The sequence below is a fragment of the Argentina silus genome, assembly GCF_951799395.1.
Source record: "Argentina silus genome assembly, chromosome: 17".
Lineage (NCBI taxonomy): Eukaryota > Metazoa > Chordata > Actinopteri > Argentiniformes > Argentinidae > Argentina > Argentina silus.
Genome location: NC_139671.1, coordinates 2,911,392 through 2,926,808, shown reverse-complemented (window position 1 = coordinate 2,926,808; position 15,417 = coordinate 2,911,392). Strand labels below are relative to the sequence as shown.

Sequence of the window (15,417 nt, the reverse complement as noted above, 5' to 3'; positions counted from 1 at the left end):
GAGGGGTTAAGACAGAAAGTGTGTGTGTGTGTGTATGAGAGAGAGAGAGAAAGAAAGAGAGGTTAAGACAGAGTGTGTGTGTGTGTGTGTGTGTATGTATGTATGTATATGAGAGAAAGAAAGAGAGGTAAAGACAGAGTGTGTTGTGTGTGTATGTATGTATGTATGTCTGTATGTATGTATGAATGAGAGAGAGAGAGAAAGAAAGAGAGGTTAAAACAGAGTGTGACACAGAGGGAGAGAGGGGGATAAAGATGCACTGTGGGGAGAGGGGAAGCCTGGGAAGCGATGCCAGCTCGTTTTGATTGAAAAAGCCTTTGTAGGGTTCCCGTCTTCCCCCTCCTCCATCCCCCTGTCTTGCGCTCCAGAAGACAGAGAGAGGATGAAAGGCACGGGAGAACATAAGGGGGTCTTCCGTCCTCCTTTGTCTTCCATCTGCTGTCTTTGAGAAGCCCCTCCACCCACCCACGCTAAGCCAAGCCCACCCCCGCTGGCCCCCTCTCACAGGTGTAGTTCCCAAAACGTCCCCCCTGGTCATTCTCTGTAACCCCCACCACCAGCAGGGCTCAGTCACTATCCCCACGGAGATGAGATTCAAGGCACAGCAGCACCCCTCCTCTCTCTCCAGCCACCACACCACTGCAGGGCTACCTTCAACGATACACCTAACAAGGGCCTCTTATTAACCAGCTACTTGATGGACACTTCGTCACAAAAGCCTGTGTCCTGTCCCACCTGAACAATGTCATACATTATAGGGTCAACTGCGCTTTTGCACATAGCCTTTTTCTCTGTTTTGTTCGCTTGGTGCTATTGGGTGTTCTGTGTGTGTGGTGTTCTTTGCATGTAAACGTCGGATCAGAGTGAGGCCAGCACTGTACTTGTGTATTTATGACCACTTGAGTGATTGATTGGTCTTTTTGATGGCCAGAGCAGCATTGTTCCAGTGAACAATCCCCAGCCTCGCAGGGAAGTGATACACAGGACGTAAGTACAATGCCCCCAAACACTGGGCTCAGAAAACAGGGTCTGTCAGCATCGACAGAACCATGGCTCCGTTATATAGTGGGAAAGTGTTGCTATGGGCCCTCCAGCTACTTCTCCCAGAGTGAAGGAGGTCCTACAGGACGCAGAGAGAGCGGACTTCTCTCTGTGTGTGTGTGTGTGTGTGTGTGTGTGTGTGGGCATCGAGCTTCAGCAGAGCGACACTGCTTCACAACGTGAGGAAACAAACTGAGTTTTCCCCTTCTGTTCTACTGCCAATTTCGTCAAACTTTGGGGAACGAAAGCATCGGACCTGGGTGCCACATGTGCACTCTGAAGTGAGGGACAGGGAGTTGACTTAAGACAATGAGACCCTGGGTGGAGCAGATATTATACTGTCTCACTGATATGTTCTTGTGAAGTGAGGGTCCCCGTCTCTGATAGCAGAGCCCCCCCACCCACCTTGTTGTTGTCATAGTTGACCCCACCGGCGTCTCTCACAGGCCCTACTGGGTAAACTTAACACAGCTCACGGCCAGAGTAGCCCAGTAGCATGATGCGCATGCACACGCACACACGCACACACCCCCTTGTTTTAACCAGAAGATGGCTTAAGCGATCTCCTTTGTAGAGGGCAGAAAAAATGGCTTCACAGGAAGCGCACATGGGCGGCTGCTCTCACCGTGATGTGGCTCATTGGGCCTCTGATCACCTCCTGTCTCCCGACCGCCGCATCTGCCTCCCCCTCTCTCCACAAATCCCATTTCCTGGGCTCTTTAGAGCGTGCTGCACGGCCTGGTGGCTGGGGGGGGGAGGTGTTCCCATGGCCACCTTACCCTTGCACCTACCTACTGCCCGTCCTCCCCCGCTCACCATTGTTCCTCATCTGTGCTTCTTCCCCACCCAATGAGCACTGCTGTCCGCCCACCGCTAGCCACCGCCACACACAAATAAACACGCTCCCCTTTGATACCCCCAAACGCCAGGGATTCCCGTTCACCGAGAATTAGCCCTTCAAATTCAGATTTGGAGGTTTTGACAGAAAAAATCCAAATGCCATCTGTCGTTTTGACAGGCACAAGTGTTGACTCGAAAGTAGGCTTGTGCCGGTATCAGAATTCACAAACCTTCCAGCCAAAACACCTGCTACACCGGTAATACCTTTAAAAAAAATATATAATAATAATAATCAAGCAGCATCGTCAAATGAGGGCAAGCTCCGTACTGACTGCCTACTGACTCCCTGAGACCCTTGATGAACTGACTCCCTACTGACTCCCTGAGACCCTTGATGAACTGACTCCCTACTGACTCCCTGAGACCCTTGGTGAACTGACTCCCTGAGACCCTTGATGAACTGACTCCCTACTGACTCCCTGAGACCCTTGGTGAACTGACTCCCTGAGACCCTTGGTGAACTGACTCCCTGAGACCCTTGGTGAACTGACTCCCTGAGACCCTTGGTGAACTGAGGCCCTCCTGATTCCCTGCAGCTCTGCAGAGTGTGAGGCTTCAGCCATGTGAGTTTAATAATTACACAGACGTGCTCGAAGACTCAGATATGTTGTGTGACAGTTCAGATGTTTGTAAAACCTCACAGGCCTTGCTCCTCTTAAACTGGCAACCTGAACCCGAGTTCCCACCTGGCTGCACAACTTTGTTTTGGAAAATCCCAGTTTCTATGGTTTCTGGAGCCCATTAGGCCTGCAGCTACTTATACTGTATTATAATTCATTGTGTGGCATAGCCTATGCAGCCTTCAGTGAAGCAATTAATGTTCTTGTGTAGCCAAAGCAAAATAATCAAAAAGGAGAAAATAATTTCAAAAACAATGTTATCATTCATTTCATTTTTTTTTTTTTATTATTATTTTTTTTTATTATTTCTTATTTAAGTTTTATTTATACTGGGAAAAACCTGACTGAGACCAGTGTCTCCTCTTCAGCAGGGCCCTGTTACAGAGAACAAAAACGTAGGTAAAATGGGAGTTTCAAAAGAACAGCTTTATATACACACACTAGTGCCTATATGCTTGCTCAATGAAACACTTGCTCATGTGAATCTTGTGCACTTACTCTCCGGCAGTAAATTGAGCAGGATTCATCAGAAAATGGCACCCAACTAGCCCCCTAACCAACACAGGGGGGTCGATAAAAAAAAAACATTGAACATCGATTGGGAGTAAAGATTACATTTTATATTATTTTGTGCATTGGATCTTACAGTTAACGTTTGCAGCCTTGACTCCACTAAAATAACAACACCAACCCGCTCCCTGCAACACACCTACACACGGCATGGAAACCCCCTCCGCTCCCCCTGGACCCCCACAGCTAAAGCAGCAGACATATCGTTTCACAAGCCTCACAGAGTGTTGAGCTGAACTGAGCTGAGGTCTGGATCTCATCATCCAACCAGTCAGCCGCCTAATTAATGGGGTCTTAATCCACTTGTCCTTCTACGGTGCAGTCATACCAGCGCTGAGACGCAACGGCCAGCCACATCAGCCACAACGGCCAGCCACATCAGCCACAACGGCCAGCCACATCAGCCACAACGGCCAGCCACATCGTGTTTGTCTGTACATGTGTGTTGGTGCTTGTGAGTGTAAGAGAAAGTGGAGAGAGAAGGACAGAGAGATCTAGTGTGTGTGTGTGTGTGTGTGTGTGTGTGTGTGTGTGTGTGTGTGTGTGTGTGTGTGTGGTGTGTGTGGTGTGTGTGGTGTGACTGAGAGAAAAAACCGAAACTTCTCTCATTATGGATGGTCCCATTGGTGCATTCCAGACCGTCTGCAAAGCGGTCATGCTGCACAAATCAACCAATGGTTGCATTACAAGCCATCTACATTGCTGTCAGGTTGCGCAGAGCAGCAAATTGCTGCGCTTCGCAACTTTAAATTGAATGGTTCTTATTCACATAACACAGGCCTACGTGATACGAATCCACAGCAAACCATGCAACCTGTAGTTTTAGGGTACCAAACTCTCCACATGTAAAGAAATGATCTCGACAAATTCCAAAGCTTTTGTTCACTAGCACCAGACTGCACTAAGTGGACAATGGCATGTTTACAGGCCCACGAGTTCCGACTCCCTAAATGGCTCCAAGAAATAGCAGAAGCGAACATTAGCCTGTATAACGAGGATTCCAGCATCTGCTCAGCTTGGCAGAGCTTCCTCAACGGAACACGTTCGGCAAATCCTAAAGCACAAGACCACATAGCACAGCTAAACCAATCTAAACTAATGGGCGGGTCGCAAAGAAAGTCACAGATAGTCTATCAGGTCTCAGGACACACACAGCCAGAGGGCTGCAGGGTTGGTGAGGTGTCTGGTACAGATGTGCTTCCAGGGAGAGAATGTGTATCAGGGGGCTACAGGTGGCGGCGGACGTTGGATAAGAGTGTGTGTGTGGGTGGGATGGGGGTGGGGGCTTCTCGCTGGCAGTGCCAACAGGGACTAGAGTGGGCGGTAGTGACGCTGTGACTCAGTGTTGCAGCTATTGCTGCTGCTGCTGTTGAGAGAACACTTCTGTAGAGAAAGAGGAGCTCACAAGGAAGCCCAAATGCTTCATGTCACCACAGGGGACAAATGACACACGACATCCCTCTGTATGGACCCAAGGACCACCAAAAAACAGTCTCCTAAGGGGTGTGTCACCACTATGAACGTTCAGGTTTATCCACAAGTAGCTTGCTTAAATTAGCTAAACATTCGTATTCAAGCTTCATCCATGTCAGTAGGGTCATACTGATCCACCTGCCACTAAATTAGACTTGAGTCATGAAGGTACAATGCGCATGCATGCATGCATGCCACTCTGCAATAAGAAACATTGCTGAAGGAACCAACGTAGCTCCCATCTCAACTCAACGTTGGTGAGCGCAGCACACTTTAAGCGGATGCAAATTGGGGCCCTCGTTCTGTAACACTTCTCTATTCAACTCCCTTCAACCCAACAGGGGCACACAAGTCACCCTGTCACCCCGTCACCCTGTCGGCTGAGTCAACTCCATCATCCTCCATCATTAGCGCAGCCACTTAAGGACTTCCTCTCTCTGTCCACAGAGCAGATTGCACCAACTCTTCTACTAAATAACCTGCCATGGCCCTGACCCTTGACCCTGTCCAAACTCTCACCCGACCCCCCAGCCAAAACCCTCACCCTTGACCCCCTCAGCCCAAAGGGAATATTTGTTGAACGCTACGCTAACGCAGTTTGGCACTCCAATGTCAATCCAGTGAGTGCATCCAAAAATCACAGGAGACGGTTGCCCACAAATGAGACATCAAGGAGGGAGACTTTGATGTTGTTATAGGCTACATTACCCCACATAATGACAGTGGCAATGAATCACCTACATAACTCAATTACTAACTTATATTTTGGCAGCACAGAGTCTAAAAAGTATAGAATAACTTGCTAATGGGTTGGTTTTGATTTCGATAATTTTTTGTAAAGGCATGGTCATTCAGGTTTTGGTCGGGTTCAGGCTGGTAAAACGTAAGTGAGGTTTACCCTCGGTCAGAACTTGAGGGGTACGGTCAGGTCAGGCTTGATCAAAACTCTACTTTAGTGACCATCTCCATCACTTTCCCTGAACCATCTGTACAGTCAGACATGGACTGTCTGCTGAAACAGTCACACAGTGACACGGACCATCCTCAACAAACATTTATCAGATATTTTTGGGGAATGAGAAGAAACTAAATCAGCCAGTACAGGCCCACTTTAAGACAAAACTACCCTTAAGGATCATGACTGTTCACAAATGTGAACAGACCTCTTCATCCCCACTACCCCCCTGTAGAGTTTATCTACTGTAAATAAAATAGCATTGTGACTGCCAATGGCCCCTGGTCCTAGCATGGACTTGTTTTTTTAATGATGACTGATGTATAGATGATTCACTTACTTAGACAAATGTACTTGTTGTAAGTCGCTTTGGATAAAGGCGTTTGCTAAATGTCTAAAATGTAAATGTAATGAATAATTCACCAATGGCTTCATTTCACTTGTAAAAGTTCCAGTTTCCTGGGGTAAGTTGTGGCACTCTCCAAAGACCCTAGAGATAAGGGAAGCACAAGGTCTCAGAGTGTAGACCTTCTCCTGTCTTTCCTCTCATCACAGGCTTCTATTTCATAAATATTTTAAATCACATATCTTACCAATGGGGGTCAAAACCAGTTCAATATAAGCACTGGCCTAGTTTATACAGTTATTACCAAAGGACTGCAGAGTCGACTAATTCTTCCAAAATACAGTCATCCACACACCTGCGTAGGAGTCTGCTATTGATGTCTGCCAACATAAGGACCAAAGTGGTGTCAATGAAAGTCAGGGAAGCCATTATTAGACTGAAAAACTATCAGAAACAGCCAAAACCTTAGGCTAGCCAAAATCAACAGTTTGGAACATCATTAAAAAATAAACGCGCTGGTGAGCTCAGCAATCGCAAACAGGCTGGTAGGCCAAGGCAGATTTCAACAGAGGATGACTGAAGAATGCTCATGATCATTAAGAATGATAATGATGATGTTACTGCTGAGAACACCAGCAGAATGTATATTCTGAAGTGTACAAAAACATCTTGTCTGCTCAAAGCAAATGCCTCCAAATTCATTGGATGATGCTTCATCATACAGTAAAACAATAACCCAAAACATACTGCCATAGCAACTAGGGAGTTTTTCAGGGCCAAAAAGCAGAAAGCTATTGACTAGCCAAGTCAATCTTCAGATTTAAATTGAACCTGAAATTAATTTCCTGGTGATAAGATTTTAGGCAAGAACAGCTAAAAACAATTGAAGATGGCTGCAGTACCAAATAGCTTAGGCTAATTTAGCCAATTTCTCTCCACTGCCAGTGTGCATATGACACAGTCAATACAGCCCCTCATTGACCAGCGGAAGAGACCCCTATTAGCTGCCGTTCAATTGCACAGCTGTGAGGGCGCGTGGGGGGGGGGTGGGGTGTGGAGGATAAAAGACCAGTTTACAGTAAAGGTAATTGTATTATTGGCCGCGAGCCACGTGAACACAATTTAAAACAAAATCCGATCACGATTGCAGACACAAAAGACAGATATCAGACGAATGGTAATGCTAGTTGTGAAATGCAAGATAGACAGACTTGACCTTTATCGGCTCATGTGATCCAATCACAGGATGCATGTTAATGGTAGGTGAAGCCCTGCACACGGCAAGCAGTCAATTCAGATCCAAGTCTATTCCATCCCGTGGATGACGGAAGAAGGCTCACCAGACAACTGTCCCACACATCAGAAACTGGTCCTTCCATGACCACCATTGCAATCTACTTTCTACTAACTGACACATCCACTAGGCCTCCGTCTGCTTACATCACATAACACTCCAATGACGTGCACAACTGCCTTAGACTGGAACTGGAACAAAACAAGGTCAACCAATGCCGCAAGAGATACTGAAACACCTTAAGTGTCTCCAAAATCTCAATTGTCACACAAAGACAGTCATAAACATATGAGGGGGGAGAACCGGGCATTCCAACCAATAGAGACCAACAATGGACATTTATGACTCAGAATACTAAAGTGCAACAATGGGCTCAAGGAGTGCCCTTCCCCACTCACCCTCAATGAGAGGAAGCATTACCTCACTGTGAAACATGTCGGGACCATAAGTCCAGATGGGTGAGAACAATTGGGAACGGAAACACCTACAGGTGCTCTCAAACCAAAACAAGGCACCAAATCCACAGCAGGAGATATGTTATAGGAAAGGTTGAAGGAATGCGATGAAATGTTCACCCTCTAGGGAAATACTGTCAAAGAAATTACTGCAGAAAAATGTAGCATTCATTTATGCAGGGCTCCCTCCAGGCTAAGCTTTTCCCAAGGAGCACCTGTGCTCCTACATTGAAAGATCCTGGAGCACACAAGGACATTTAGGAGCACACCCAAGAGACTGTTTTTTACTATTTTCATTTGTGTTACTCGCACATAACTGACTGCGCTCAACTTATCCCTTCAAATTTCACTGACGTTACAAATTGCCAAGACTCTAATTGTGCAGAGGTTTTCACAACACACTGCAGCTATTTGCTACATTTCCTTGAGTGCCAACAAAAAAAAAAGGCCCCCTTTATAATGTATTCGGATCAACTTAAAAGGGTAATATTTTTAACATGTTTAACGGTTTCTTTTAATGGCTAATTTTCGACAAACAAAGTTGCCTACATCAAGCATGCCTTCAGGGCAATTTTTTCAGCTTGCACCCTCACAATTCTAGGCACATATGTGAGTAAAACAGAGCCTTGTTCTTGGCAGTGTGGATTATGTTCAGTCTCACTCAGTGGTGAAAATGGCCAGACAGACTGGGCTAACCTTGCTCGGAGGGTCTGGGGACATGCATCCCTAGAGATTTGTTTTAGTAACAGTTAAATGCTGTATTCTGGAGCATTACACTGAGCTGAAGAGAGAGAATGATGCCCACAGCACAGGTAGACACAGCACAGGTAGACACAGCACAGGTAGACACAGCACAGGTAGACACAGCACAGGTAGACACAGCACAGGTAGACGTATTCTGGCATTTCCCTATAGGCTTAAGTTTGCCGTAAGACTACATATTAAGGCCAGATGCGTTGCTAAATGATTTCTGATTTCTTAAAAGTGCAACGCCACATTCTCCTTGTTTTACACGAATCACGGGGCTGCCTCACTGTTTCACCAATCACCTCTAGAAAACGTGGCCTAATCGGTGGTAGCCATCATGAATGAAAGTAGCCTATTTGTCAGCATGTACGTCTAGAGAAAGAGCTTCATTAAGCTACAGGGTAAGCAGGGCTGTCTACAGGAACCAACGGCGGTGTCCTATCCACCTGCACTTCCCTATTAAGACACTCACTGTACATGCCAGTCATCCCAATCCCTCACGTTGCCCTCCCATTCAGCCATGGTAGTATGGCAGCTCTTTGTGCATTCAAGGATGACTCAAAAAGTGCCAACAGGCTTTTACCACTATGCCGATAAAGCAGACCATAATCAAATGCCCTGTCCTCTGCAGTTATTTTAATGAATAAATTAATATGTTAAATGCCCTTTTTTTATTTTTATTTTTTTTTACTCCTCTGTAGTATAGAAGACCGTTAACTTATTCTTGATCCATGCTGAAAATCCAACCAGTGTATTTTCTGATGGCCAAAATGTGTATTGTAATAATTAATAGCCTGTCATAAATTTGGGATGACCAGTCGACTATGGGTTTGAACTCATCAGCTACAGCCCTAGAGCAACCATACAATCACTACAAGAACACGTTAGGGTTGGGCTATATGCACACTTTCTTATTCATGATATTACTTTAGAAAATATCACCATAAACGATAATACTGTTCATCTCTGAAGCATGTTGGAGTGCCAGTGTGAGCAAAACTGACTACAACTGGCGATGTAATAAGTCTGGTGAAAGAAAGGCTTTTCCCTTTGATAGACACTGCACTTGTAGTTATGCACCTATCTGGAGTTAAGCTCTTTTACAGACTATATTTCTGTACGAGAATATCATGACACGCTCCAAATATCACTACATGCTTCAATTAACTCAATATTCAATAATATTGCATTGTAAGCCCAACCCTAGAACATGTGAGTGTGTGCTACTGTAATTAAGGCAGATGCAGTATATGCAAAATAATATGCATTTGTCCCACAAACTGAATGAAAAATGTTGGCAGGGCATGACTGACCAAATGTAGTAGTTTACAACTCTTAACACTTCAACACTTAAACCACAATGTATTGGTTTGTGCACAACGTTTGTAAGCAGGTTTCGCAATTGACTGTTAAATGTGAAGCGCTACTCAGGTTCCAGCCATCACCAGGATTGGTTCTACTATGACCTCCGATGTAACATCTACTTCCACTAACTGACACATCTACTAGGCCTCTGTCTGCTCATATCACATAACACTCCACTGATGTGCACAACTGCCTCAGACTGGAACTGGGGAAAAAACAAGGTCAACCACAAAGATCAATTTGAACAGTACGACCATTGTGTCAAGTGGATCCTTTTTTACAACTTGACAGATGTACCCTAAAATAAGAGCACATAAGGTGAAAATCAATACACCAACATAGAAAGTGGAGCCTAAAATACAGTTAACGACCATAGGGAATTGAGCTAATAACCCCTTAGATTAAATATTAAGGGGATTGACATTTGAGTAAGAGGAACTATTCCATAATGGCACATGCTGTGGCCTTCCATTCATCAATGTGGACTAGTGGGCTCCTAAATATCGAAGTCAATGGGGTTGCACGATCAGCATCGGCGCTACTGCAGCATCCACAGAAACTACCAGGCAATGCTAACGTTAGCCGGCTAGCAACGGTTCTTTTCTGTCAGTCATTTGACACATCCTAAGGTTCGGCATCACACGACTTAGCGAGCACTCAACCTGCAGGAACATTCAGATATTGTTGGCGTGAAGCTGTCAATTTCCAGCGAGCTGCTGCTGGCTAGCGAAGTCCCCATGCTAGCTAACCTAATGTAAAGCATGTGCTTGCATGAGACTGATATCCGCCTTTTTGATTGATCTTCTGCATTTTACTTTGTTGCTAAGATTCCAATATTAGGTGCAAAGTGTACACGGTTAATAATGATTGTCCCTGTACTATGGTGTGCCGTGTTTTATGAAGGTTACAGCGGTGAGGCTGCACACAATAATGGCTATGGCTAAATTAATGGGGGTTGGGCTACTGCGGGCAACATACATTAACGGTGTGTCCTCAATTCAGGCAGAATGAGAAGGCGAGTGAGCTATTTGGACTCACCTGGCTATAGTGAACTCTGAACGGTTTCAGATAATTGGAGCTGGTGCAAGGAACCACCTGGATATTGTTTATCTGCTCCATACTTGAGACTGCTAGTGGACCCGCCGGTGTTTCTCTACACAGAGACAGCACAACTGCAGGTCGTAGTGGAGAATGAAACAAATGTCTACGGATGTCTCGGAAGGACAAAATAAACACGTTTTATCAAGCCAAAACGTGAAGCAGTTGTTGAAACAACTTGACAGGTACAGAACCAAAATGATGTACATTTTCATTCAATTGTTATAACATCTGGCTGATTATTTCCGTTTTAAGAGTATATAGTACAAGTGAGAAGGGTAAACCATAGCTGCCTGCCGCCTATGACCAGGTTCACGAAAGTGTCTTTAGGTGGCGTATGGTGTCCCACCAACTACTCTCCCGTGGCCTGCATTCGCGCACCTTGTTCCTAGAAAGTTTGTCGCTCGCGCTTGGTTCCAGTGCAGGTGTGTCCAGCCCCTGGAGCCGTGATTGGTGTTCACGCCGAAGGCGTTCAAATCCCGGAAATATGAAGCCACGCCCCTCTACTGGGGTACGGAAGTCAAGTTTCCCCATTGACCCTCACTACAAATAGCTTACTTTTGGCCACTTTCGACATTCGCTGTTGTTGTTATGTTTATGTTTCAGTAAACTTTGTCTTGGGTTTGAGGTGTCATTATAAAAAAAAAACTCAATTGGAAACCGTACTTCCGTACCCCAGTAGAGAGTTGTGGCCACTATGAACACGTGACTCCGTGAGTAACATAGTTTGACGTCACCCGACACATATCTGCGGTTCCAGATGAAAATAGTGTCGAGGTTAGAACAACAGGCAAGAATAAGGAGAACATCACTGCAGTGATTCTTAAGAAACAAACTGAAACCTTGTCCTTGAAGAATTAAGTTTCAAAGTCACACAAAGATTCCAAAAACGTAATATCATTAATAAGCACACTTTGTCTACTTTCTGGACCATTGAATTGTTTTGGGCTCACATTTTCTCAACCAAATCTAATTTCCGTACTTTTTTTTGTACTTAATTTTGTACTAATTTGAGTGCATGTCATTTTAAAACTACTTGAAATATTTTACTAAAATAACTGCAAAAAAATGGCACCACATTGGTGTTCAAATAAAATGATAATCTCTGGGATTTTACAACATACACTAAACATATTTTAGGCAAAAAATCATTACTGTAATATTTGTTTGGGAGAATTGCTGGCATGGTTAATAGACACAGGAGGGTTGGATGGAGAATGCCGCTCTGTCTGACCGCTATTTTGTGTATTGACTGACTGCTTCGGCAAGGAGCGTTTTCCTACCGAGAGTGTGTGTGCGTGTGTGCGTGCGTGCATGTGTGTGCTGGCTGGCTGGCTGGCTGGCTGGCTGGCTGGCTGGCTGGCTGGCTGCATTCGAATACGGGACGAGCAACTATACCGAGGAAGTGAGCTGCGCTACTGGCGAGGTAGTGGAGCCGTGCTGACCTGAGCTGATCGAGGGGGCTGAAGACTAGAGACCCATAGGGGGCTGAAGACTAGGGACCCATAGGGGGCTGAAGACTAGGGACCCATAGGGGGCTGAAGACTAGAGACCCATAGGGGGCTGAAGACTAGGGACCCATAGGGGGCTGAAGACTAGGGACCCATCGGAGGTGGAGCCATCGACAATGCCACCGGGCTGCGTTCCAGGAGGGGCTGCGCAGGTCCTGTGTCCAGGCAACCAGAGACTTCTGTTTTTATTTTCATTCCTGTGGGGGGGGGGGGGGGGGGGGGCAGTGCTGGAAAGTGAGAACCTGTCCCCACTCTCTTTCTTCTGTTTGTTCTGTGTCCTTCCCCCAACACCTCACCTATCCCAGCAGCTTTGTGGGTCCCTTTAGTGGGGTGGGCAATGTAGGGCAGCGCCAAGGGGGGGGTCCTAGTGGGAGTGTATCAGCTGTGTGCAGTGTGTCCTATTGTTTTCTTGAGTGGAGTCTTCTCCTCCGTTTGCAGTGCCATACCAGTAGCACCCTTATGTATTTGCAGTTCCATAATAGGAATCCCACCGTGTGTTGTGCTTTAGGAGTCACCCATGCATGATTTGTAGTGGACTTTCCGGGAAGAGGGGGGGAGGGTTAACCCACCTGTAGGGGGCTCTGCATTGCCCACATTGGTAGCCAAGGGAAGGAGTAGTAGCAGCACTGGGGGTGGTCTTGCAGGGGGTTCAATTCATGTATCCCTTTGAATTTGTAATAAAGTCTACCTTTTTATATACAGTGTCCATACACTAAGTTTTGTTGACATAAATGCACAGTCCCCCGTCTCTCGTTTTACAGGCCTCTGCCCTCCTGTCCGCCCTGAAGACGCTGCATCCCTCTAGCTCAATCACGCTGTCGGGGATACTGTTGTTGAGCCATGTTTCTGTGAATCCGAGTATTGCTGTGATGTTCAAGTCAAAGCCAAAACATCTGGTTTAAATAGATCCCAGAGGAAGGAAGCCATTAAGTTGTGTGTATTATCAACTGTGACCTCTAGCTTCTTATCTGGCTAAACGCCTCAGCCTATGTATGATACATTCAAACCAGCTGGATGGACTTACTATCTCTCTCTCTCTCTCTCTCTCTCTCTCTCTCTCTCTCTCCCCGTCTCTCTCTCTGTCTGTCTGTTTCTCAGAACAGTGAATGACTTTTGTAGAGAGTAAGTGACTTATGTATTGCCCTTCAATCCTCCCGAATGTCAAAGAGGGAAACCAGAAGTTATGCTCATGTCATTGTACCTCTTTTTGTTCTGCCTCTGCATTTGCAGCTTAGGGTTAGCTACACTCTGATAGGTGCCCAAATTAATCAGACTGGCATAGATACTCTCCCTGAGGGAGAAGACAGAAATAAGTTGATAAATGGCCCAGTTTATCTCAGAGAAAATTCTAGGTAGAAATAAGAATATGATTGTTTCTTGGAATAATGAATGGCACAACGTTGTTTTTCTGTGCCATTCATCATGGCTTTGATCCATCGCAAAACAGCAGCTCAATAACACCAGAATCGTAGTTGCTCAGCCGTGTGAAAAACACTGTAAGTGTTGTCTTAATGTCAATCTGCATCACTGCTAATGACATCCCCCTGTCAGTCCACTTCCCTGACGGCTAAATGAGAGTGACATAATTGCGGAGGATGCGGAAGTAGAGCAATGCTAATTTGCACCGCAAGGACGCTGCTAAGGGACCGTTTGGCTCCTGGGTCAAGGTCACAGACACAATGTGTGTAATTGGCCCCTGATCCCTGGATATCCCCTTCTCTCCTGTTCCTGCGCACGGTATGGTGGACCCCTTCTCTCCTGTTCCTGCGCACAGTATGGTGGACCTCATTGCCAACAGATCTGCCCACTTTTTTCCCCCAATGCCCTGCCCATCGTCCATTGTTTTCCTGCTCATATCAAGTGGTTATATCAAGGACAACTGTAGTATTTGTAGTATTTGTAGTTTGTAGTATTTGTAGTTTGTAGTGTTTGTAGTATTTGTAGTTTGTAGTATTTGTAGTTTGTAGTATTTGTAGTATTTGTAGTTTGTAGTATTCCAACAAAACTACTGCAACCGACCTCTCTTTTCTTTTGGTTCTGATGGTGCAATGAGGTAATTGTTACATTTTTCTGCAAAAGAAAAGTTCAAGCAAGTTAAGACAAGCTAGAGGTATACTTGTTGCCAGTCTTGTGTTTGCTTACATTCATACTTAATGCTGCCTCTTCATGACCCTGCTGTACCGCCGTACCAGCACTCCCTTTCAGTTTATTCGCCCAAGAGAATGCACAGTACTTCCCAAAGGTCCCTGCCCTCTTTTACAAATAGCTATTCTTCTATGGCACGCTATGCATCGAGCTAATATCAGCGCGTCAGCCCTTCCTAGAACATTAATCCTCACGCCAGCCATTTTATCCAAAGCGTCCAATGATTGATAGGATCGTAAAAAAGTTAACACAATACAGTCAACACCCCACAGTCTGGTGCTTCAGTCTCCACAAACATTCACAACCTCTACTCTTCTCTTACTGGATGATCCAAACCATATTCAGTCCAATAACTTGGTCAACAGTAACATTATTACTGGGCAGCAAGAGAGCATGTTTGAATGAAAATGCTGTTTTCTTTTGGTTTGCATGATAGACACCTGACACTAGCAATATTCGGTTTAAGTACATCAGTCCAGTTTTGCACAAAAAGATAGTGATTCTGAAAATCTGATCTCAGGGATCCATTGGCCCTGGATCTGTGTCCTACAGTGGCTGGACCAAGAGGAATTTCGCAGCATCCCTGTGAGGCTGACATGACATCCCATGGCTGCCTCACTGTTCATGCTAACAATAATAGTAATCAGTGCAATCACAACCATGCTAAAGAGGAGGCTATTCATGCCCCTCCGCCCACTGAGAGACCTCTTGGACTGACCCTGCCTTCAGATGAATGATGTCACCTGCCCGGACCAGGGCAGTTGCTTACTTGCTCCCTCCTTCCAGTCGCGAAACATACTGCGGCTTCCCAATCTCGGCATGGCCAGCTTCCTCCCCCAACAGGATGTAACACTTTCGCTGATTTTCATCTAAGTAAACACAGGCAAGACCAAACAA

General features: G+C 45.6%; 1 protein-coding gene across 1 annotated transcript in view; it reads right to left on the bottom strand.

Moving 5' to 3' along the window:
• Positions 1–10,912, bottom strand: part of nudt14 (nudix (nucleoside diphosphate linked moiety X)-type motif 14) — a 28,556-nt gene extending 17,644 nt beyond the window's left edge. The window contains exon 1 of the mRNA XM_083689507.1: positions 10,805–10,912. Within this exon, the coding sequence (XP_083545633.1) occupies positions 10,805–10,885 (81 nt within the window). The 5' untranslated portion in view covers positions 10,886–10,912. The remainder of the gene's footprint in view (positions 1–10,804) is intronic.
• Positions 10,913–15,417: the final 4,505 nt, after the last annotated feature.